Raw genomic sequence first — 21806 nt, 5'->3', positions numbered from 1 at the left:
ATGAGATATCTGTGCAAGTCGATCCTTCTCGCGGTGCACACGATACTGTTAGTGTGCTCTGCTGAACCATCGGATGACAAGTATGCTCTATTGCACGTTAGTGCACACGATGCACAATCCCTACATCTCATTAAACAACTTCAACTAAACGATTACAAATATGATGTGAGTCTAATCACTGTTTTTTGTTGTCGTTAAACCTGTAATAGAAGGATCCCCGAACTTTTGATTTTGATTCAATTTATCTCGATTCCTGTAAATGATATATAAAAGTGGTCAAACGACCAAATGTTAATTAGGACATCAAACATATTTTGTTACTTGACCACTTTTCGATATCTCACTTACTATCAGGAACCGAGAGGAATTGGGTTGGAGTTAAAAGTTAAAGGTGACTTTCTATTAGAGTGTTTACCCTTAACTGCCAGTTTTGCATTTCCATTATTAAACCTAACTTTTCTAGCTCGACTTTTGGAAATCTCCTTCTTCAATCTCTGACAAAGCTGATATAATGGTGAAGCGTGGAAAGCCCGAACGAATGCTTCGACAGATACTCTCTTTCGCAAATGTAACAATATCAATGTCGGTACCTGATGTTGAAAAGTTTGTGGCGCCTTCATATAATCCGATTCTACAACATTCCATTTCAGATTAATCATGAGAAACGAAGGGACCACTTCAAAATCTCTTATGGGATCCTTCTCAAAATGGCTTCACGATGATCCAATATTGGATAGTGAACGTAAATTATTTTCATGTTTTTTTTCCAAAACTGTCAAATTTTCAGCTGACCTAGATTTGACTAAAGTTGGAACATTGAAAAAAGCGAAATATCCTTTTGGAGATTACGCTTCTTATGCTGATATGGTCAAGTACATGAGAACTATTGAGTTCTATTATCCAAGAATTGCAAAGATTGTCCGGATTGGAGCAACTCATGAAGGCAAACCAATTGAGGGATTGAAGATTGGAGCAAGAAGTTCTCATAAGAAAAGAGCAGTATGGGTTGATGGAAACATTCATGCTAGAGAATGGGCTAGTAGTCACACAGCTCTTTATTTCATCAATCAGGTTAGGTTGGGGTATTTTTTTGGTTATGGTTTTTTTTTAATAACTGATGTTCCTTATTTCGGGAAACTGTTACCGCATGGACAAGTATATGGTCTAGAAATCTGCAGCGTTTTTGGCTGCCGCGGTGGTGAAAATAGCTGATTTGCCTTTCCTTTGAATAACCGTATTAGAGGGTTGGCTTCAAATAAAGGTGGGCTTCTCTTAAAGAAAATACGGTACTTTGAAAAACTGAGATTATGAAACTGCAAGCGTCGCAAACTTTTACAATCTGATCTTTCAGCTTGTATCTGGCTACGGAGAAGACCCACAAATCACGAACTACGTGGACACTCTTGACTTCTACATCGTTCCATGTCTCAACCCAGATGGATATGAATACACACGTAGCTCTCCTATTCCAAGTGTCCGTCTCTGGAGAAAGAATCGATCACCAGAAGTATGTCGTCCATCTCTATGGGGTGGAGAGAAGTGTTGTCAGGGTGTGGATCTCAACAGAAACTTCCGATTCCACTGGGCAGAGCGTGGATCTTCCTATGAGCCATGTTCGAATATCTATCACGGAGAAGAAGTATTCAGTGAGCCAGAAACGAAAGCAATTCGGAATTTCCTGGCTACACCCGATATGAAAGATCGATTGGATGCATTTGTGACACTTCACTCGTATGCTCAGTTATGGATTTATCCATATAGTCATGAGGAGCAGAACTATCCAGAGGACATTGGAGAATTGAGAAAGACAGCCAGAAAAGCAATCAACAGATTGTCACGAGTTTATGGAACTAATTATAGAATGGGAACTGGAGCCGATACTTTATGTAAGCTAGATAATGAATTCAATCTTGACAACCAATTGATTTCAGCCCCAGCAGCTGGAGGATCTGATGACTGGGCTAAATCGGCTCTCGCTGTAAAATATGTCTACCTAATTGAACTCCGTCCACAAATGGAATGTAAGCTATTCTCATTATCCTCTTTTCCGTTTCTTATAACTTTCACAATTTCAGTATCCAATGGATTCATTCTTCACAAAAAAGAGCTCATTCCAACTGCTGTCGAGACCTTTGAAGGGTTTAGAGAAGTCGTCGACGCTGTACTCGTTCTCAATAATCCCACGTCATCTGCTTCTGCCGCATCTGGAGCATCGAATTCTAGGAAAACGATTTCAGATTCACAAATGAGAAAGCAAAGAATGAGACTTCTGGCTTCCCAAGCGGCAAGAAGTACGCAGACATCTAGGGCTACAACGACAACAACCAAAATGACGACTACATCTGAAGCAGAGACCACTAGTGCAGGTTAGTTTCATTTTGAAAAATTCAAGCTCGAAACAGATCAATTTTCAGCGACCTCTTCCAAGCCAAGTCGTCATTTTGATCGTTTCACTGCTGATCCCAACTCATCTACTCGTGCTCGGCCAACACCTCCAATGGCTCCTCCAATCATGTCTTCTTCAACAGAATTCTCAACAACTACAGAAGAGGAAGCAACAGAAATCATCTCGACGTCTTCAATTTCATCCCGAGCAACTACCCGATTTGGATTCTACACTGCCACCAAACCATCAGCTTTTCTGGATCCAGAGTGCAGGGATATGAGGTAGTGAACTCTTCATTTTGAATTACCAAAAAGGAAATTTATTTTCAGATATTCTTGTGGATTTTGGCTGAAAAACAACAAACAAGTGTGCGAGGAACAGCAATCATTCATGCGTGCTCAATGTGCCTACACCTGTAAATTCTGCACATCTTTCATCAAACGACACTAACAAAAATGATTTGATTTTGACTGACCGATTACTGATCTCCAATCCTGCTTGAAATTCCGCCTTCAATAGGGTATTCCTTAATTTATTTTTTTTGTCTTGTTAGTTTGCTTCTAGTGTTTTTTTCATTCATTGCTTCAATAAATTATTTTTCAAAAATATTTTTTACATACCGTAAATCAAAAAAAAACTCCAAAAAATCTCCTGCCCCCTCCACCTCATTTACAATTTTGACCATTCTTTCCAGTAAAATCTTTCTTCCAATTCAAAATTGTTATCCAAAAATGTAAACAAACTGATGTCATACATAATTACCGAATTCAAGAATCAGAAAACAAGAAGTGCAGAAACTCTTGGAAAACGAGTCAATAAACTATAATTTCAGGTGGAGAGTCATGGGATTCCATGTTTTCAAATGTTGATTTTTTTCGAACTGGGTCATCCTCTTTCATACTCGCTGTCTGATTTTTGTTCTGAAAAAGATACCGTATTCGCCTTAATAAGTAGAAGCCGACCCTTCCAGCTTCCAGCTCGATTATCTCGATTCCTATGAGAGATATCTAAAATTTTCAACCGATAAAATTATTTACCACAATATCACTAATATTTTATCGGTTGACAAATTTATGATACCTCTTATAGGAACCTAGATAATTGAGCTTAATGTTGGAAGTTGGGGAAGCCCTTCTTTTACAGGTTTTTCGCTAACATCTTCTACTTCTATGATAAATGTCTTCTAATATTTATTTTGTCTATCTAATAAAAATATCAATATCACTTTCTCCTTCTCACATGACTTCGAAATTCAATGAATGCATCAAACATATTTTCCGTTTCAAAAGTTCTGCCGGTGGGTCACTTCCATTCACACTTTCGCCTTCTCTCTTATTGAAAATGGCACTAGAGACACTGTCTGTTCCTCTCCTCTTCTTCTCTTTTTCCGAAATCGCAACCTGTTTTCAATTGGAAGAATGGCGAGGACTTCTGAGTGACCTCGCGACGTCGTCTTCCACTTTCAAATTGTCTTTTCAATTCATCGATTGTTTCTGTTTTGTTCCTTCTTTTATTCTATTTCTTCTTCTTTTTTGTTGTTGTCATGACGACATTTTTGAGGAGCCCCCAAGTGCTTCCTGCTTTTCCTTCCTTTTATGTCTGCCGTCTCTTTTAAATCTCTTACTCTCTCACTCTTCCTCTTGTTTTTCGATTCCTTCACATACCATATATGGTTGAATATTTGACTAACGAACCCTATCCGTTCAAAAATTTCACACCTATCTTCATGGGGTATCTCTTCTTTACAGGATTTTCTTTTCTATCAGCTCTTTTTTTCAGAAAAGTCCAAATGTTGGATCCAAGAGAAACATTCGAAAAATACGAGCACCGGAGGTCTCCACACCCGCCACAAGGAGTTATAACGACGGAAAGAAGAGAGTATTTAGCATGTGAATATAGAAGAGAACCTCATCCACAGGAACAAAGTTAGTTTAAAAAATCTAATATTCGACATGTCAAACGCTGATTTGACTTACCTGCAAAACTGTAATGGAAGGCCCCCTAACTGTAAACTTCGAGTCAATTTATCTCGGTTTCTGTAAAAGATACCAAAAATTTGTCAACTGATAAATTGTTGATCATAACATCACAAATGTTTTCCCAGTCGATCAATTTTTGATATCTTTCACAGAAACCGAGAAAAATTGGCTCAAACTTGACAGTGAGTGGGGCCCTTCTACTACAGGTGTTTGGGTGTTCCAGTTTTTTTTTTTGGAAAAATTCGTTAATTTTAATGTTGATTCCAATCAATTCAGATCAAAAGTATGCCTTCTTTTTTCTGTTCAAATTTCGAATCATTAAAAAAAAATTGAATTGTATGATTTTAAAAAAACTGCCAAATTCCAAAATTTGGTATTCGATTCAATCTAATTGTCAACCTTCTTTTTATTCGAATATTCTTCAGGTCGTCCAAATTCCATTCTCCGAAACTCGAACGCACACCCATCGCATTCTTATCAGGATCGAGAAAGGGAACATGCTCGATTGGCATGTGAATACAGAAGAGGAAATCCACAAGTAGAGCAGGGTAAGTCAAATGTGAAATTATTTTTTGAAAGTCAAAGATTCAGGTCAATTGGCATGCGAGCTCAGAGCCCGTCCAGCAACCACAATCACTACTTATCTTCCGGAGAACACAAAGAAAAAATGTAAGATTTCGTTGAAATTGAAAATCAGATTATATAAAATATGCATGGTCCATAGTCGGTTATTTTGGCCATTGAGATTATTCTGAACCTTAAAGATGGTCCTCTAAATTATTTTTTCTTTATGGAACATATATTCAATGAAGTAAAAATAGTTTAAAAGTAATACTGACACTAAAGAAGCAAAACAATCATTAATGACCGAAAAACCCAACGAAAGCCAAAATATGGAAGCAAATTTAATCAAGATTGCTCAATCAACTCACAACATACAACTTTGTGTCTAATTCCTTGAAAAATAGTCGATTTGAAAATTCGGCAGATGTATGAATATTTGAAAAAAAATAATCGATTTCTATTAGGTTGTTCAAAAATCTTTGAAACTTTTGCTCAATTGGGGTTTTCTTCAATTAAAAAAAGAATGATCCAAAATTTTCTTGGTATCCTTCCGACCATGGAACTTCTTTCTAGCAAAACGGTTTTAGAAAAATCGGAAAAGGTGGTAATTAATTAGTTCGAGATGGGGAGTGTACGGTGGGCAAGATAGAACTTCAATTTCTACAGGCTCGGGCTTATTGTGGGTCTTCGAAGATTTGTGTGGTTTTTCGTTGTCGTGACAAAGTTTCAACACCGAGCTCATCGATAGGAGAGATAGATGAGCATAAATACCACTTTCCATTTGAAAGCCGTAGAGCCAAAGTTAATGCCATCGGACTCCGGAAGCAGCTTGCCAGATATTACTCCAGCACAGTCTAACCAAGTCGAAAAAATCTGATTTTATCTTGAAGCTTCCCATTTGGGTCAGATTCCGCCGTTTCTTTTAAAGGTACCTGTTTGAGCTTTCTGGCATGGTTGACATACAGTACCCGTTTATCATCTCCTATATAAATTTTGTTGATCCAGTCCCTTGTCGGTTTCCTAGTGAACGATGAAAGTGGCATGTCACATCGTACATTTTTCTGAAAATCCGTCAAAATGTATGAAACGATTCGACCAACTCTCTGAGCTCCTTCCGTTTGGTGAACATTATTGGATACCGACGTATTAGGACGGTGGAAAGTCAAAGATACTGCACGTGAAATAGTTCGGGGCTCATGCTTCAGTAACATCGAAATATCGTCATCCATACTGACACTGGGGAATTTCGATATTGGTAGATGTTCTAGATTATGGTTCCCGTCTTTGAATCTTTTGAACCAAAACTTAATGGTGATCCGAGGGATGGTGTCTGCGCCTAACACTTTGCACCTTGTTCGCCAAGGTTCGTTGCTTTAGAGACCCTGGAGAATCATGTACAAAACACACCTCTGAGTATGTGTTGTTCATCTAGTTAGTTCGCGCCCATTATGCTGTTTAGGGGAAATTTTTTACAGTGCCTCGAACATGCTATGTGTGCCGTCAATATGTAAATATGAAAACAGAATTGGAAAACATCCAAAATAGGATAAGCGACATAGAGATAAGTGCAAGTGTCAAAGACTTATTGAACAACCTAATAGTTTTGCTCAGTTAATGTCAAAGAGATCCGATGCTTTTGAAAAACCAAAAAGTTTAGCAAAATCTTCGAAAAAATATCAGTTTTTAATTCAGCTTTTTTCAGTACCAATTGGATGGATCGTGTGCGTTGCTGTTTGCATCCCAGTTCTCATCATAATCATTGTTTTCGCTGCCGTTTGGCTTCAGGAAGTTGGCATTATCTAACCATCAGTCCACAAATTTTTCTTCACTTCATTCCTATCAATTATCGGGTAATATTTCAAATATTCCAACATCACTGCCTTATCCGTTTTCTTCTGCCACACTTCCCAAAATAAACATGCTTCGTTTCTTTCCTCTATTTTTCAAAAGTTTGACAACAAAATGTGGTTGTAAAGTGGATAGGCAGCACATAATGTAAATCGAAAGAAGATTTGGTTCGTAGCCGACGGCGAGAATTGAACTGACGAGAGAGTGTGTGAGAGGAAGAGACGCAGAATGTATTCCCACCGTGCAATAAATTGGGTTGAGATGAGCTCAGAAAAGGGAAGGAATAACAGAAGAAGGAGTATTAAGAAGCAGGTACTGATGGATAGAAAGAGAGGAGTACTTATTGAATAAAGAGAGTAGATGGGTTTGAAGAAATTGAGTTTAGAAAAGGAGAAGATGTCAATGAATTGGAAGAACATGCAGCAGTTTGGTTTCAAAATATTTATCATGCTGGTAACCGAGAATCGGAGCTGTGGAAAAGAAAATCTGGTGTCGGCAGCCACGGCCGACCTACCGTGGTTAGCAATTTTTTTTAAACCTTCACTTTTTTCTCGTTTCGCTTTTTCGGCAATTTTTTAGATTTAGAAAAGTGCTATTTTCCGACTTGTTTAGAGGCTTCAACACAAAAGGTGTCGAAAGGAAAAAAACCGAACATTTTAGGTTACGGTGTTCTTCGTCACGGGAACCTTTGGCTCCGCCCACAAGTTTTTCTCTTCGGCAGCTCCAATTTTTTATATCAGCACAATAAATAACGTTTTTTATAAGATATTCAGCTCAGTTTATTACCATGGATAGAGTTTTGTACCAGACGTTCAATGTACCAGGAATGATCACGAACAGTAGTGTCCTATGAACTTGTGAAAGATTTTATATTCTAAAAAACCAAAATACTACAACTCTTTTAATGATTCCAGAAAACCCCAATTGTCTTTTTCTCAAAGTGAGCACTATAACAAACCAAAACAGAGAACACCATTCAAACTGCTATATATACGGGATTTATCTTCATAATTTCAAATCCTGAAAGTACGAAATTGGAAAATCGTAAATGGACACACTTTCCACATCAAGAAGAACGCCTGATGATGAGCACCATCCACACAACAATGTTACAGTAAAATCATATGTAGATGGTCCCAAGAACTTTTAACTTTGAGACAATTTATCTGGGTTCCTCTGAGAGACATCAAAAAATTGCTAAATAACTGATAAATTGTTTATCATAATATTCCACATCTTTTGTCAGTTGACATATCTTTTCAGGTTTTCTAGACTTCAAAACGGGAAAAAGGAAACATTTTGAACTGATAATCGCTATCATATCGTTATTTTTTAGAATGGCTGGAAGTTTTAAGCTGAAAATTTCAGATTTTAGTTGAAAACACATTCTCGAGTGTTTGTTGTGTGGTTTTTTTCTAATCGAAATTCGATACAATTTTTGCAAACTGTGATAGATGATCAGTTTAACTATTAAATCAATTGATATAAAGTCAATATACACACTCATCTCAGTTCATTTCCACTTGACACTTCTTCGCTTTGCTCCCCCACTTCACCTCCTCCGTCTTCATTTTTGGCTCCTCCCCTCTTTTCTTTCTTTCAATCCATTTGTCTTCTTCTATTTCTTTATCCGCTCTTTCCGGCTCCTCCCACTTTCAAGCCCACGACGGCCCATTTTTCGATTGATCCTTCGTTTTCATCGTCTTCTTATTTCTACTTATTCTATTCTATGATGAAATGGATTGTATTCAATGTCGAAGAGCTGCTTGCAAGGTACCTAATTGTTTGACTCTATTCTCAATTGGTCCCCTCCAAGTAGCTCTATTGCATTGTTTATTTAGAGTGATCTTTTTTTAAACATTCATAAATAGTTCGTTGATTTATAAAGGAATTCCTAGGTAACGTTTTCAAAAGTTTCAGATTTTTCCTTTGTCTGAAGTTTCATACTGAATCACTTTTCGATCGTCATCCCGAAACTTTTGGAAGCGAGTCAAATTGATAACTTGAAGAACTTGAAGTGTTTCTTTGTCTTCTGATTGCCCAGTTTAAGTACATAATTCTTAAGGAACAATGATTGAGGAGCACAACGGGGTTCAAAATTCTCAATTCGGGGGTACAAAATTCTATTATTTTCAGTTCTTTTGTACCCCCGAATTGAAAACTTTGTACCTCTAAAATGCTTCGTACCCCAATGACCCCAAAATTTTTGAACCCTCCGAATTATGTGCCCCCAGTTTAGGTACATGTCCATTGTTCAATAAAGTCTGAAAACTACCTATGAGAGTTTAAATTTCATATGTGTGAAACTGAAGCCACAGGAATCTACGCATGAATTTAAAACACGAATTTATTAATCCACCTAAAAATTTTAAAAGCTGAGAATTGTTCTGAAGATATCTGAAATTTTCTCAATTTCAGCAAATATGACGACAAATTTAAGAAAAATTTGATAAAGAAATACAGGCCCAGGGTCTAAGGCCACATCGAGGGCACATTGAACCTTGGGGTGTATGTAGGGCGATTTAGCATTCGCCTACAATTTTGAGCACAAAGCGAGATTGTCTGTAAAAAAGGTTTTCAATTTTTTTTTCTCAGAATTACCACAAAATCTTATGTACCTTTGGACTAACCCGGAAAACTAGATAGACCCTTTTTCTAGTCCGGTCTAACATTACAACTTCCTGACATCATCGCTTTACAACTCGAAATATCATTTTTTGCAAGAGTGCAACTCCAAAATCGAACGGATAAGTGAAATCGAACCCATAGTCCTTATAGCGAGAAGAAAATTATAGGTTACGAAGAAAGGCATTGTCCCGCGAGAGCATCAAATTTAACACGGAAAGGAGTCAAAAGCGGAGAGCCCTAATGGAAAACGAAATAGAAGTTTTCGGAAGAAACAATCGGGTTCTTGGTGGGATTTCTTATTCAAATTTACATAATATAGTTTAATTTTGAGAACTTTTTTCAGAATGTCCTGTGCCGCAGAAGAAGGAATAAAGTAGAAACTTTATCTTTCTTTTACAACCCAAAGTTTCAGAAAAAAAAATTAACATCGCTAAGACTAATCTTTGGCTGTATTCAGTAAAACGGACCACTTGAGAACATCGTGCATCGTTGCACCAAAATTACTCACAGAACCTAGTTCATTCGTTCACCTGGTTTAGACATATGTATGTACCTACTCATCCATCAAAAACACTGATCCAATTATAATGTCACTATGGATTAGTCTCAACAAAAATGTTTCAATCAAAAAACGGTCGAATTTCGTTTCAAACCAATTTGTGTCGTTCAATCATCTCCTCTTTATCCTCTCATTTCAAAGTTTTTAGGTGAAAGTTCAAAGTAAGGAAGCAATTCATATTTGATATTTCTAAATTAATTTTTTCGAACTTCGAGTTTTGGAACCGAGTTAGGGGTACACCTGAAAAAATTGAAATATCCCTGAACTGAGAATTTTTTACCCCTAAATGATTTTGAAGTTTGCCTGAATCCCTTTGTTCTCTTTTTGTATGTACAACGAATTTTGTTACCCTTTGAATTACCGTAAACACTCTAATAGAACGCCACCCGACTCGTCAAATTTGAGCCCGTATATCTCATTTACTGTGAAAGATATGAAAAAGTGGTTAACTAATGAAATGTTGTTAATAAACATTTTATTTGCCTTATTTATGTAAAATTGTAAAGAAAAGTTTTCAGGAATAAAAACAGTGATTCCTATGTTTTCAAGATTTACTTAGATTTGTGAATCAATCCAATCACTTTTCTTTTAGAAAGACTAACACTAGGTTTTTATTTCTGGCACTAAAATTTCCAATACTTTGGCTTGGCACCAAATCGGTGATTGTGCGGACACTCATCCAATTCAAAAAAGAACCGCATTATTTATAAATTTTACTTAATTTTCTCAATCAAACTGCTATGAATCCGAGATTTATCTCAATAACTTCCAGTTCTGAAAATATGAAATTGGAAAAAAAGTAAAAGGACCCCATTAAGAAGAACGCCTGAAGATGAGCGCCATCCACACAGCAATGTTACAGTAAAACCTGCAATATGTAGATGGTCCCCCTAACTTTCAACTTTGAGTCATTTTTTTTGGTTTCTGTCAAAGATATAAAAAAACTTGTCAACAGAGAAGAGTTGTCAAAGAATCATAATATCAGAATTGTTTTTTCGGTTAGCACATTTTTGATCATTTGCATAGGAAGAAGAATGAGCTCAAACTTGATAGTGTCGGGGCTTTTCTATTACAGGTTTTATGGTTTTGAAAAATTAAGATCTATTACACACTTTTCATACAATACCCTGTCACTATCAATCAAAAAATAACCCAATTGAACCTAGAATTCAACCAAAAAAACACATCATTATCATCAATTCTGACCTTGTCTCAACATCGAATTATCGTCAAAACTGCGTGGGAGAAAACGAAAGAAACTGCGAGAAAAAGGCGGGAGAAAAAATAATCGAGACACAATTGATAAGTGTTGAAGAATATAATCAATTAGCACCAAGAGAAGAACTGTAACATCTTCTTTTTCTCGATCCCCTCCGATTCTCGTCAACAATCGGTTCTCACTCTCTCTCTTCTTCCGACCTCTACCTTTTCCGCCCGCTTCTTCATTCGTTCGCTTGTTTATTCTTCTCCAAATACATCTTTCTCTTTCCCTCTCTCTCTCTCTCTCTCTCTCTACCTCCATCTTCTCCTTTTCCGATCACATTCGATTCTCCTTATTCTTCTTCTTCTTCATCTCATTTCGTGTTCTTCTTGTTTCAAACACTGTTAATACTACAAGAAGCTGTCTCATGAACTGGCAGAAGCAACGACAGCATGTTCTCGATCGGCTCGCTTTTTTGCCAGGTAAGCGTTGTTTGGGGGATCTCGATATTCTTTGAGAAGACTGTGGCTGGTCCTTCTAGTGTCTCCTGAATGCACTCGAACACTTAAGGGCAGTTATTCAATTTCTTCAGTTTTAAAATTCTTTTATCCCTAAAATTACTTCTTGTTTCTCGGTATTTCCAAACACCGTAAAATCTGTAATAGAAGGGTCCCCTAGCTTTTAACTTTGAACCAATTTATATCGCTTCCTGTAAATAATATATAAAAGTGGTCAACCGACAAAATGTTAATTAGGACATCAAAAATATTTTGTTAGTTGTCTCCCTCGATATCTCCCTTATTAACAGGAACCGAGATGAATTGGGTTGGAGTCAAAAGTAATAGGCCCCCTAATTTTTTCACTTTGAGCCAATTTATCTCGCTTCCTGTCCAAGATATGAAAAAGTTGTCAACTGATAAATTTCTAATCATAATATCAGAAATGTTTTTAAGTTAACACATTTTTGATTTCTTGCATAGAGATCGAGATGATTGAGCTCAAACTTGAGAGTGATTTGGCTAGAAAACAGAAACAAATCATTTTTCCCACAAAAGAGAACTCGAATTTTCGAAAAATGCTCACTGGCAGTTTGGTAACACGAACTTCGAAAACATTTCGTTTCAAAAAAAAATGAACAGTCTCATGATTAATTTTTGTTCATCACTGTCTGAAAATGGTCTTTTATTCTCACTGTGATGTAAAAAAATAATTTTCACTATAGTGGATCCAAGTTTCTTCGGACCTTTCAACAGCTGAAAGTCGATTAGAACATATTTCAAACAACAGAACAACGTTTTGCAATTCATGACTGACTTTTGAATATTACAAAATAATTAATCAGTAAACTGGTCAAATTTCAGATTATTTTATCAACTTTGAGTTATCGCTTGCCAAAGTTGCTTTATCTGACGAACGTTCATCTTTGAGGAATCATAACAACACCCAGACTTGAGGGATTATTTTGAAAATTCCAGTAGCTTTGAATCAAACGTAAAATTGTATTTTCACCATGTTTCGTGTTTCCAAGATATTTCTTTCTGAAGATATACCCGTTTTTATCAATATGGGTAATTGTGCAACACCCTGTAGACGGTGCTCCAGAACAGTTTCATTCAACATTTGAAAAAAAAAGTGAAAGTGTGATTGAACATCACATATTATTTTCTTTTCAATTTCCCCCTCGTTATATCTCCATATTTACGCATTTTATCAATCTCCTCCTTTCCGTTACCTATTGACACAGTTCTCCGTTGCGCAAAATACCTTCTTCTCTTTTCTCTTTTCAAAAGCTTCTTCTTCTTCTTCGTCCCTCGAAGAAAAACGTAACGGGTGTAACATGCCAATCAAGGTAATTTAACATATAAATTGAACATTTCTTTTCTTTCTTTACCATGTCTTTCTTTTTCTTTTTTATTCTATCACAGTTTTGTTACACTTTCTGGTGGAGTGATATCAGAAAAGGAAGAAGAAAAAGAAGCTTTTGAATTATCAGTCATCAATCTCTTTTGCGTGATTTTCTGACACAAAAGTTGATTTGAGACAAATAGTTTTTTAATATCCAATTGGCGACGGAAATGCGCAAAATGGAGATAGAAACTGGAGAAGAAGAAGAGGGAAAAGACAAAAAGTAAATAACAAATATGGGAAAAAACAATAGAAAAAACCGCACAGAGTGGTAAACTTTGAAAAAGGAGAAAGGTTGTGCAAGCATACAAAACTGTTTTACAGCAATTGTACACTATTCGAAACAATAGTAACAAAAAAAACTAGGCACATTCGGGAAAATATTACGAAAGATAAACCCAAAAAAGTGTTAGGAACACATGTGAGCAATAGAGTGGCGTAACTTTCTCAACATAGTTTTTCTAGGCTTAGTTGATGATCCAAAAATGGTCTGAAATGCACCTGATGTGTTTTCTACGTCATTTAACATAGTGGCCTAACTTTTTCAAGTTGGGTTTTCTAGGCCACCATTGTTAATAGCCTAGAAAACACACCAGATGAATATCAGGCCGTTTATAATGATGGTCTGAAAACTCAACTTGCAAAAGTTAGGCCATTATGCTAAAATGACCTAGAACGCACGGAGCCGATATTATTTGTTCGAATTTTAGTTCAAAAACTGTACGAAAAATCGTTCAAACACGAATTCTCGAAAATTTTTCGAAACTTTTTTCGAAATTCCGTTCAAGAATTTGCCGTTTTCGAAAAGGTCTCTCGAAAAACACACACTGGGTACAGTAACCTCAAAATGGGATTTTCAGGCGGTACCGACCGTGAAGGCAATGCTCTTCTAGTCGTCTCCACATCACAAGTTCAAGAATGCTCCTACGAAAACTTGGTTTCTCTTCTGGCACTTCTATCAGATACTCTCCCTCCTTCAACCCTATTCACAGTACTTCTAGACACAAGGCATATTCATTTGAAGCAGTTAAAGTTCTATTTGAGAGCATGTCAGGTTGGAAGTTTTGAATTTTTGGAGGTTTTGCTAATTATGCGAATTTTCCAGCAAGCCCTGTACAAGAAAATGAGACAGGTGTTGATAATTCAACCGGAGAAATTTTTAGAGCAACAGAAGATCAATTTCGATTTGATAGTTTGTGGATATACATCAAAGGTGCGTAAATTTCAGGACTTATGAATTAATGAATGCTCTAATTTCCAGACAGTACTTATTTCAATGCACAAATTATCGAAATTCGTAGACGTCAATCAGTTACCTGAGCAATTCGGAGGAACTTTAGGATATGATCCAGATGCATGGCTTTCCAAGAGAATAGTGATTTTATTCTTCATGAACTACGATTAATCTAGAATTTCAGGAAATTAAAAAGTGGCAGAACTATCTAGCAGAGGTTGATACAGATGGTTCCAGACATAATCCAGATGAGGATCAAACACGTATTTTTGAAATGATTTCCAAACTAAAAATTGTATTTTTCAGTAGATGAATTCGTTTCAAAACTCCAAGCTACAAAACTGGTGGAAGATGAATACGCAGCTAAATCGTTGAAAAAATCCATTCGAGAATTGAAAGCAAAAGAAGAGGAGAATAGCAAAGAGGGATTGATTAAGGATCATACAGCTGGAGTTTCTGATTTTTTGGATTGGATTGAGGGAAGTGGAGAGAAATGGTTGAATTCGTTGTGTCAAGTGGCAGATAATGTGGATGAGGCGGAGGGTTTGGTGAAGCAGCATGAAGAGTTAACGAATAAAACAAAGGTGGGTCACATTATGAGAAGATATGTTAAAATGATGGCGCTATCATTCATGAACAAATTTCGACTATCATTTCTTCAGGAAATCGAGGAACAAAGTCACCAGCTAGCCGAAATAGCTACTCGATTGATGGCTGCATGCCCTCAAGTAGCTATCGTTCTTCAAAAGGTTCGTTCCAATCAATGTGTGATTTTCGTTATGCTTGAACGATTTTTCGAAAAAAACATTTCGAGCGAGTTTTCAAACTTTTTTTGAATCGATGTCGAAAATCACACACCCCGGGTTCTTGTGAGGCCTATCTTTCTCTATATAATTTTTCTAAGTCACCGTATTTTACTCTTCAGAAATGGTCTAACATGCACGTGATGTGTTTTCTGCATAATGTAACATGGCGACCTAACTTTCGCAAGTTGAGTTTCCTAGTCTAAAATGGTAAATAGCCTAGAAAACACTCCCGGTGAATATCGATATTCATCAGTAGGCCATTTTCCATGGTGACCTAGAAAACTCAAATTGTCATACTTGCTCTCGGCCCGGCCCGGGCTGGAGAAAAATTATTCCGGCCCGGCACGGCCCGGGTTCCGAAAATTTCAAAAATTTTCTGATAATTTTTGGTCTTTTTTGTCAAAATAATCATTTTAAAGCACGAAATTTGTCCCATGACTCTTCTTAAACCTGAAAACAAAGAACGGCAAGCGACATGTATGCAAATTAAGTTAGGCCACCATGCTACAATGGTCTAGAATGCGCGGAGTTCAGTTTAGTGGTTCAAAATTAGCAGTTTCGTAAAGTATTCTTCGAAAAATACACACGGGTTCCAATACATAATCTAAAAACAACGTTTGAGGGATTTTGTGTTCCCTCTAATTTGAAGTAAACCTTCTGAAATGTTTCGAACCTTCTTTGTTCCAGACTCGCGAACAAATTCGAGACGTCGCAGAGCATTTTTCTTACCGAGTAGAAGCCCAAACTCAATTCGCCGTTTCAAACAAAAACTTCCGTGAAAAAGTTGGCGAATTCATCAAAAAATCCGACCAGATGCTAGAAAAAGTGTGCGCTGAGGATGAGAAAACTGTGAAACCAATTGAAGAATTGACATCGACAAAGAAGGAATTGGATGAGCTCGTTAACTCGATGAGTAAGTTGTTTTCCAATGATTTCCCCAAAAAATGTTATTTTTGAGATGTTGCTTACGAGTCAGCAATGGACGCCGGAGAGGATACTGTAGCAAAAGCTCGTCAGTACGCAGAAGTGCTTCCAGCTGAAGAATTCGTTGCTCATATCGCATCTAGTCTTAATTACCTTTCACAGAAGCAGAATAGGTTGGCTTTATTATATTCAGATAATAAAACAAATATTGAATTTTCAGACATAATGAACTAGCTAGTGTGAAACGTCTAGAACAACAACAACATATCCAATTAATGACCACTTATGAAGATTGTGATCAAGCGATTAAATGGCTTGGCGAGCTGAAAAAACACTTCACAGAGAGTATAGTTTGTCAGATATCGATGAGGGAGCGGTTAGAAATTTGAGAAACGATAGACAGGATTTAGATAAGACTGCAATTGTAAGTATTCAATCATTTAGAATTCAGCTTGACTTCGATTCTAGAGCACATATCAATACGGAAAACAGTTGTTATCGATGGCCAAAAATAGTGAAAGATCATCCATGAAAGAGGGATCTACAGAAGAGAGAAAAGAGAAATTGGAGGCAGCATGGAAGGAGTTGGATTTAGCGATTCAGAATAATGAGCAGAGATTAAAAGTAGTCGAGTCATTTATGGCAACGCATAGACAGGTAATTAAAGGACATCAGGACAGAAACCAACACAGAAACTTTCAGATGATGGAAAGAGTAAACGAAATTGAGAGATCTCTTCGAGAACGTCTTCGAGTCAGTGGAAAACTGAATTCCATAACTTTGAGCACGGAAAGAAAACGATTGAGGCATGATGTGGATGAGCTTTCAAAGTGTGGGAATTTGTTGTCAACTCAGATCAATGCAGATCATACGTAAGTCTGAAATAAATAATTCCCAAAAAAACCTCAATGGTTTCAGAACTACGGCCCAAGATAGGCAAAATGCCATTAAACAAATATCCGATAAGATCGATGAGGTTATGACGGCTCAACGAAGGATGGAGAGTTTGATTGGAGAAGAAGAGGAGGCTGGATCCAGCTCTTCCGGAAAGGAGAAAAAGGTAAGATTACGAAAAATATAAAAAAAAAACAAAAAGATATTGCCCCGGACGGGATTTGAACCCGCGATCGGTTGCCCGAATGAGAACATAAGTCTCACGCCTTCGACAACTTGACCACCGGGGCACATATTCTGAAAAATGTGCAACTGGGTCATATTTGGGGTAAAAAGAGTGGTTTCCGGGGTAATCGAGTACGAGGAACACGATAAGAACAATATCTGAACAATGAGGATGATCATAAGTTCTGAAAACAGAATAAATCGTGCAAGTTTGTTATCGTAGTCTACAGTGCGTTTCAATATTATACGTCCACTCTTGTTTTTGGCCGCAACTTGAGAACCGGTTGAGATATCACTCTAATTTTATTAAAATTGAATTCAGAGCAACAAATTACCTCTAGAAAACCATTTTTGAGAAAAAATATTGAAAACTACTCGAGATACAGAGAAAAATCTGAAAATGTGACATTTGCAACCGTTTCAAAATTATACGTCCACTTCAAAGGTATGTCGATCTTGACCTTTGGCGGAGCCGGAAAAGCTTGAATTTAGTTTTGTTTTTTGCTGCCAATGTGAGAAACTTTTTTCATTATGCTTTTCCTTGTTTTTCTCCACTTTTCAACATGTCTCGTGGCCATTTGCTCACTGATGCTGAAAAAGCCTTCATCGACGCGTTCAAAACCTCTGGTTGGACCAACAGGGCTATCGCGAAACATCTAAATCGTTCCCACGATTGCATTAATCGTTTTGTATCGAACCGGACCCGCAACAATCAACCCAACAAGGCTGGACGTCCTCCAAAACTCAATTCAAGAGCCAAACGATCAATCGTTCGTGTGGCTTCAAACACCATGAAGTCTTGTAATGATATCAAAAAAGAGCTGAATCTTGGAGTGAGCAAGTGTACAATCTGGAGGGCTCTTAAGGATGATCCAAACATCAAAAGAGCAGTCATGCGCCCTGCTCCGAAGCTCACTGACAATCACAAAACTCGCCGTCTCGACTTCGCTCGAAAAAACATGGGAACCAACTGGGATAAGGTATTAAATTTAAAATTATCTATCCAAATTATCTTATCTTTTACAGGTAATTTTTTCGGACGAGAAAAAATTCAATCTTGATGGACCCGACGGATTCAAATCGTACTGGCACGACTTGCGGAAGGATCCAGCCGTTTTTGCCAAAAGGAATTTCGGGGGAGGCAGTTTGATGGTATGGGGAGCATTTGCTTCGGCTGGATACTTGGAGCTCGCTTTCACCACTTGTCGAATGAACTCCACAGACTACCAAGACGTTCTCCAGAACCACCTTATCCCGTTTCGTCGTCGATTCAGTCGCCGCCAGTTCATTTTTCAGCAAGATAATGCTGCAATCCATGTCAGCCGCTCCACTTTGGACTGGTTCCAATCGAAAAACATCGATGTCTTGCCATGGCCAGCTTGCTCTCCAGATCTGAATCCGATGGAAAATGTTTGGGGCGAGCTGGTTCGTCGTCTTTACCGCCATGGAAAGAAGTATGCTAGTATTGGAGAGCTTCGGGATGCGCTGATTGCTGAGTGGAGTCTGCTGGAGCAGGAGTTCAAGACTAAGAGCACCCAATACATCCAAAACCTTATCAAATCGATGCCAAATCGTCTCTTCGATGTCATTGCTGGTAAAGGTTCATCCACAAAGTATTGAAATATTTTTTATTCTCTATTTTAGCATTGATTCTGAGAGTGGACGTATAATTTTGAAACGGTTGCAAATGTCACATTTTCAGATTTTTCTCTGTATCTCGAGTAGTTTTCAATATTTTTTCTCAAAAATGGTTTTCTAGATGTAATTTGTTGCTCTGAATTCAATTTTAATAAAATTAGATTGATATCTCAACCGGTTCTCAAGTTACGGCCAAAAACAAGAGTGGACGTATAATATTGAAACGCACTGTAGTTATGCTCTGAACACACAAATAAATTGCTACTGAATCAAACGCCAGACAGAATAAAAATGATTTCTTTTTTTTCTGACGAATAGGAACGCCCTAGAACAGGTCCTAATAGTTCTTCTCATTATCATAAAACTAAGTCGTTATTACATGAACATATGTATCCGATAAGATCGATGAGGCATAGCGGCTCAGCAAAGAATGGACTTTCTTTTTTATTAGCCGAACTCACCGAAGAGAGGAGTAATGTAACAGTTCCGGTACAAAGGAAACGATGATAATGCGAAAAGTTTGACAGTACAAAACTTTAAAATTTCTAGATTATTTTGGCTTTTTTTTCGGATCGGATCACTAATAAAACTTTGCGTGCTAAAAGTTAATAAATAGAGTCTAGTCAGAAAGCTAAAAAATTGTCAAAAAAAGTTTTAAAATACTTTAGACATCAAGAAAAACAAAACAAAAAGATATTGCCCCGGACGGGATTCGAACCCGCGATCGGTTGCCCGAATGAGAACATAAGTCTCACGCCTTCGACCACTCGGCCACCGGGGCACATATTCTGAAAATTGTGAAACTCTGTCAAAAGGGACCCTTTTGGGGTAAAAAGAGTGGTTTCCGGGGTAATCGAGTACGAGGAACACGATGAAAACAACAACAAAACAATGAGGATGATATTAATTTGTGAAAACCTCATAAATAAGGCAAATACTCATTAGCTTGATGATCTTTTACTAAATGCTCACTTTCTAGATATGCTCATTTGCTAAGTTTGTTATTGTAGTCTAGTTATGCTCTGAACACACCGTTACATTGCCACTGAATCAAACGCCAGAACGAATAAAAATGATTTGCTTTTTTTCTGGCTAATAGGAATACATCTAGAACATGACTTAATAATTCTTCTCATCATAAGACTAAGTCGTAATTACATGAACACATGTATCCGATAAGATCGATGAGGCATAGCGGCTCAGCAAAGAATGGACTTTCTTTTCTATTAGCCAAACTCACCGAAGAGAGGGGTAATGTAACAGTTCTGGTACAAAGGAAACACAGTATAAAACTTAAAATTTTTAGATCATTTTGGTTTTTTTTCGGATCGCATCACTAATAAACTTTTCCGTTCTAAAATTTCATAAATACAGTCTAGTCAGATAGCTAAAACATTGTCAAAAAAGTTTTAAAATGCTTTAGACGTCAATAAAAAAATCAAAAAAGTATTGCCCCGGACGGGATTCGAGCACATATTCTGAAAAATGAGCAACTGGGTTAAATGGGACCTTTTTAGGCTAGAAAGGGGGAGAAAGGGGAAGAAAGGGGTAATAAAGTACGAGGAACACGATGAAAAGAATGACAAGACGATAAAATAATTCTGAAACTGTGAACATCTACAAAATATTTTGATTGTAATGTGCAACTTGGAAGTCAGTTCAGACAGCTGGTAGAATGAAGTTGGTCTGCACTTCATTGAAATTGCATGAGTATCAAGAATAGAAAATAGAGTTTCATTACAATGTAAATATAACAGTAATACCAAGTTCTACAATATGTATTCAGAAAACTACGTTCTTTTTTAAATTCCGATTTTTGGTTTCAGGTTTCAGAGTACCAATTGAAGTTCGGAAAAAGAGCCCCATTATAAAGTTCTAAAAAACCAGCCAAATGCTCCACTCATTCTGAAAATAATAAATACAATTCTGAATAAGCTGTGAAGGTCTCAAACATGATATTTCTCTTTTATGCAAACGGTGAAATTCGAAAAGATACACATTTTTAAATTCTCATAATTGTTCCGTTATCGTTCCCGCCGTGTTTTCTGTACTCGATCAAGAAAAAGAAATCAAAAGAGTATTGCCCCGGGCGGGATTTGAACCCGCGATCGGTTGCCCGAATGAGAACATAAGTCTCACGCCTTCGACCACTCGGCCACCGGGGCGCATATTCTGAAAAATATGCAACTGGGTTAAAAAGGATCTTTTTGGGGTAAAAAGAGGGTTGAAGGGGTTAGCGAGTACAAGGAAGACGATGGAAATGATAATAAGAAGATTTGAAAAACTCTGGTACTGTAGAAACCCTATAAAATATTTGGATTGTAATTGGCAAAGTAGACCTAAACATCAGTCGGCTGAAGTTTATTAAAATTGCAATGAGTAAACAGCAAGAATTTGAACGTTTTATTAAAATTGAAAGTACATTATATTCACTCCTCTTTACTAGCCTTTATTTTCAGCATACTCCTCGGAAATCCCGCCCACTATCAAAAGTTCCAGAAGAAGAAGGTGGCGACTTGTCTCCAGTTTTCCCTCGAGCTGTCCGTTTGCTCGAAACCAATGAAGGAATTGCTCCGGCAATTCGTCTCTCGAAAAACGAATCATACCTCTGAAAATTGAAATTTTCTCATTTTTAGTTTAGAGAAAAGTTCTTAAATCAACCGAACCCGTTTTCATGCCAAATTCCAATCTTGCTCATATTTTGAGACCAATGTTATTGATTCTTTCTGTTACAAATGTGTGTAAATTTTGTGATTCTTTTGTGATTCGTGAAGCTTTTTATTACATTTTCAGTACATTTTGATATGTTTGACAGCACTCCGTCACGGGCGTTGACGCCGCTGCTCTAGGTACTAGAACGGAAGTTTACTGATGGGTATGATGAGGGAAAAAAATAATAAAAAGGAGATGAAGCCGCAAAGAGCAAAAAAGGGAATCTTTGAAGATGGATTACTTCAGTTTTCTTTTCTATTATCTGAACTTTAGCTCTTGCCGATCGGATTTGCTTTTTGAACT

At 37.2% G+C, this 21806-nt stretch overlaps 4 protein-coding genes and 3 non-coding genes across 7 annotated transcripts; 4 read left to right on the top strand and 3 right to left on the bottom strand.

Annotated features, from left to right (window-relative positions):
* On the top strand, nt 1-2836 carry Cbr-suro-1 (the record flags this gene model as incomplete). Its single annotated transcript, XM_045236180.1, has 7 exons — nt 1-165; nt 464-603; nt 651-742; nt 788-1071; nt 1352-2366; nt 2415-2667; nt 2716-2836. The coding sequence occupies 7 exons, from the start codon at nt 1-3 to the stop codon at nt 2834-2836; spliced, it is 2070 nt and encodes a 689-aa protein (XP_045093728.1).
* Nucleotides 2837-4055: 1219 nt separating this feature from the next.
* Nucleotides 4056-6732, top strand: CBG08264 (the record flags this gene model as incomplete). The annotated part of the gene is made up of 4 exons (XM_002639882.2): nt 4056-4311; nt 4791-4913; nt 4957-5034; nt 6632-6732. 4 exons carry the CDS (start codon nt 4056-4058, stop codon nt 6730-6732), a joined length of 558 nt encoding a protein of 185 aa, XP_002639928.2.
* A 4860-nt stretch (nt 6733-11592) lies between these two features.
* On the top strand, nt 11593-21403 carry CBG08262 (the record flags this gene model as incomplete). Its single annotated transcript, XM_045236170.1, has 13 exons — nt 11593-11647; nt 13931-14124; nt 14176-14283; nt 14332-14445; nt 14489-14567; nt 14611-15053; nt 15798-16023; nt 16069-16207; nt 16255-16384; nt 16503-16906; nt 16953-17094; nt 17478-17555; nt 21251-21403. The coding sequence occupies 13 exons, from the start codon at nt 11593-11595 to the stop codon at nt 21401-21403; spliced, it is 2265 nt and encodes a 754-aa protein (XP_045093727.1).
* CBG28756 lies at nt 17135-17218 on the bottom strand. Its single transcript has one exon. It is a non-coding gene (tRNA).
* CBG28857 lies at nt 19489-19572 on the bottom strand. The gene has a single exon. It is a non-coding gene (tRNA).
* On the bottom strand, nt 20873-20956 carry CBG28998. Its single transcript has one exon. It is a non-coding gene (tRNA).
* A 265-nt stretch (nt 21404-21668) lies between the features above and the next one.
* Nucleotides 21669-21776, top strand: CBG25328 (the record flags this gene model as incomplete). Its single annotated transcript, XM_045236165.1, has 1 exon — nt 21669-21776. The coding sequence occupies one exon, from the start codon at nt 21669-21671 to the stop codon at nt 21774-21776; it is 108 nt and encodes a 35-aa protein (XP_045098773.1).
* Nucleotides 21777-21806: the final 30 nt, after the last annotated feature.

The sequence above is a fragment of the Caenorhabditis briggsae genome (genome assembly GCF_000004555.2).
Source record: "Caenorhabditis briggsae complete genome, chrI, whole genome shotgun sequence".
Lineage (NCBI taxonomy): Eukaryota > Metazoa > Nematoda > Chromadorea > Rhabditida > Rhabditidae > Caenorhabditis > Caenorhabditis briggsae.
This window is presented reverse-complemented; position numbering and strand designations above follow the sequence as displayed.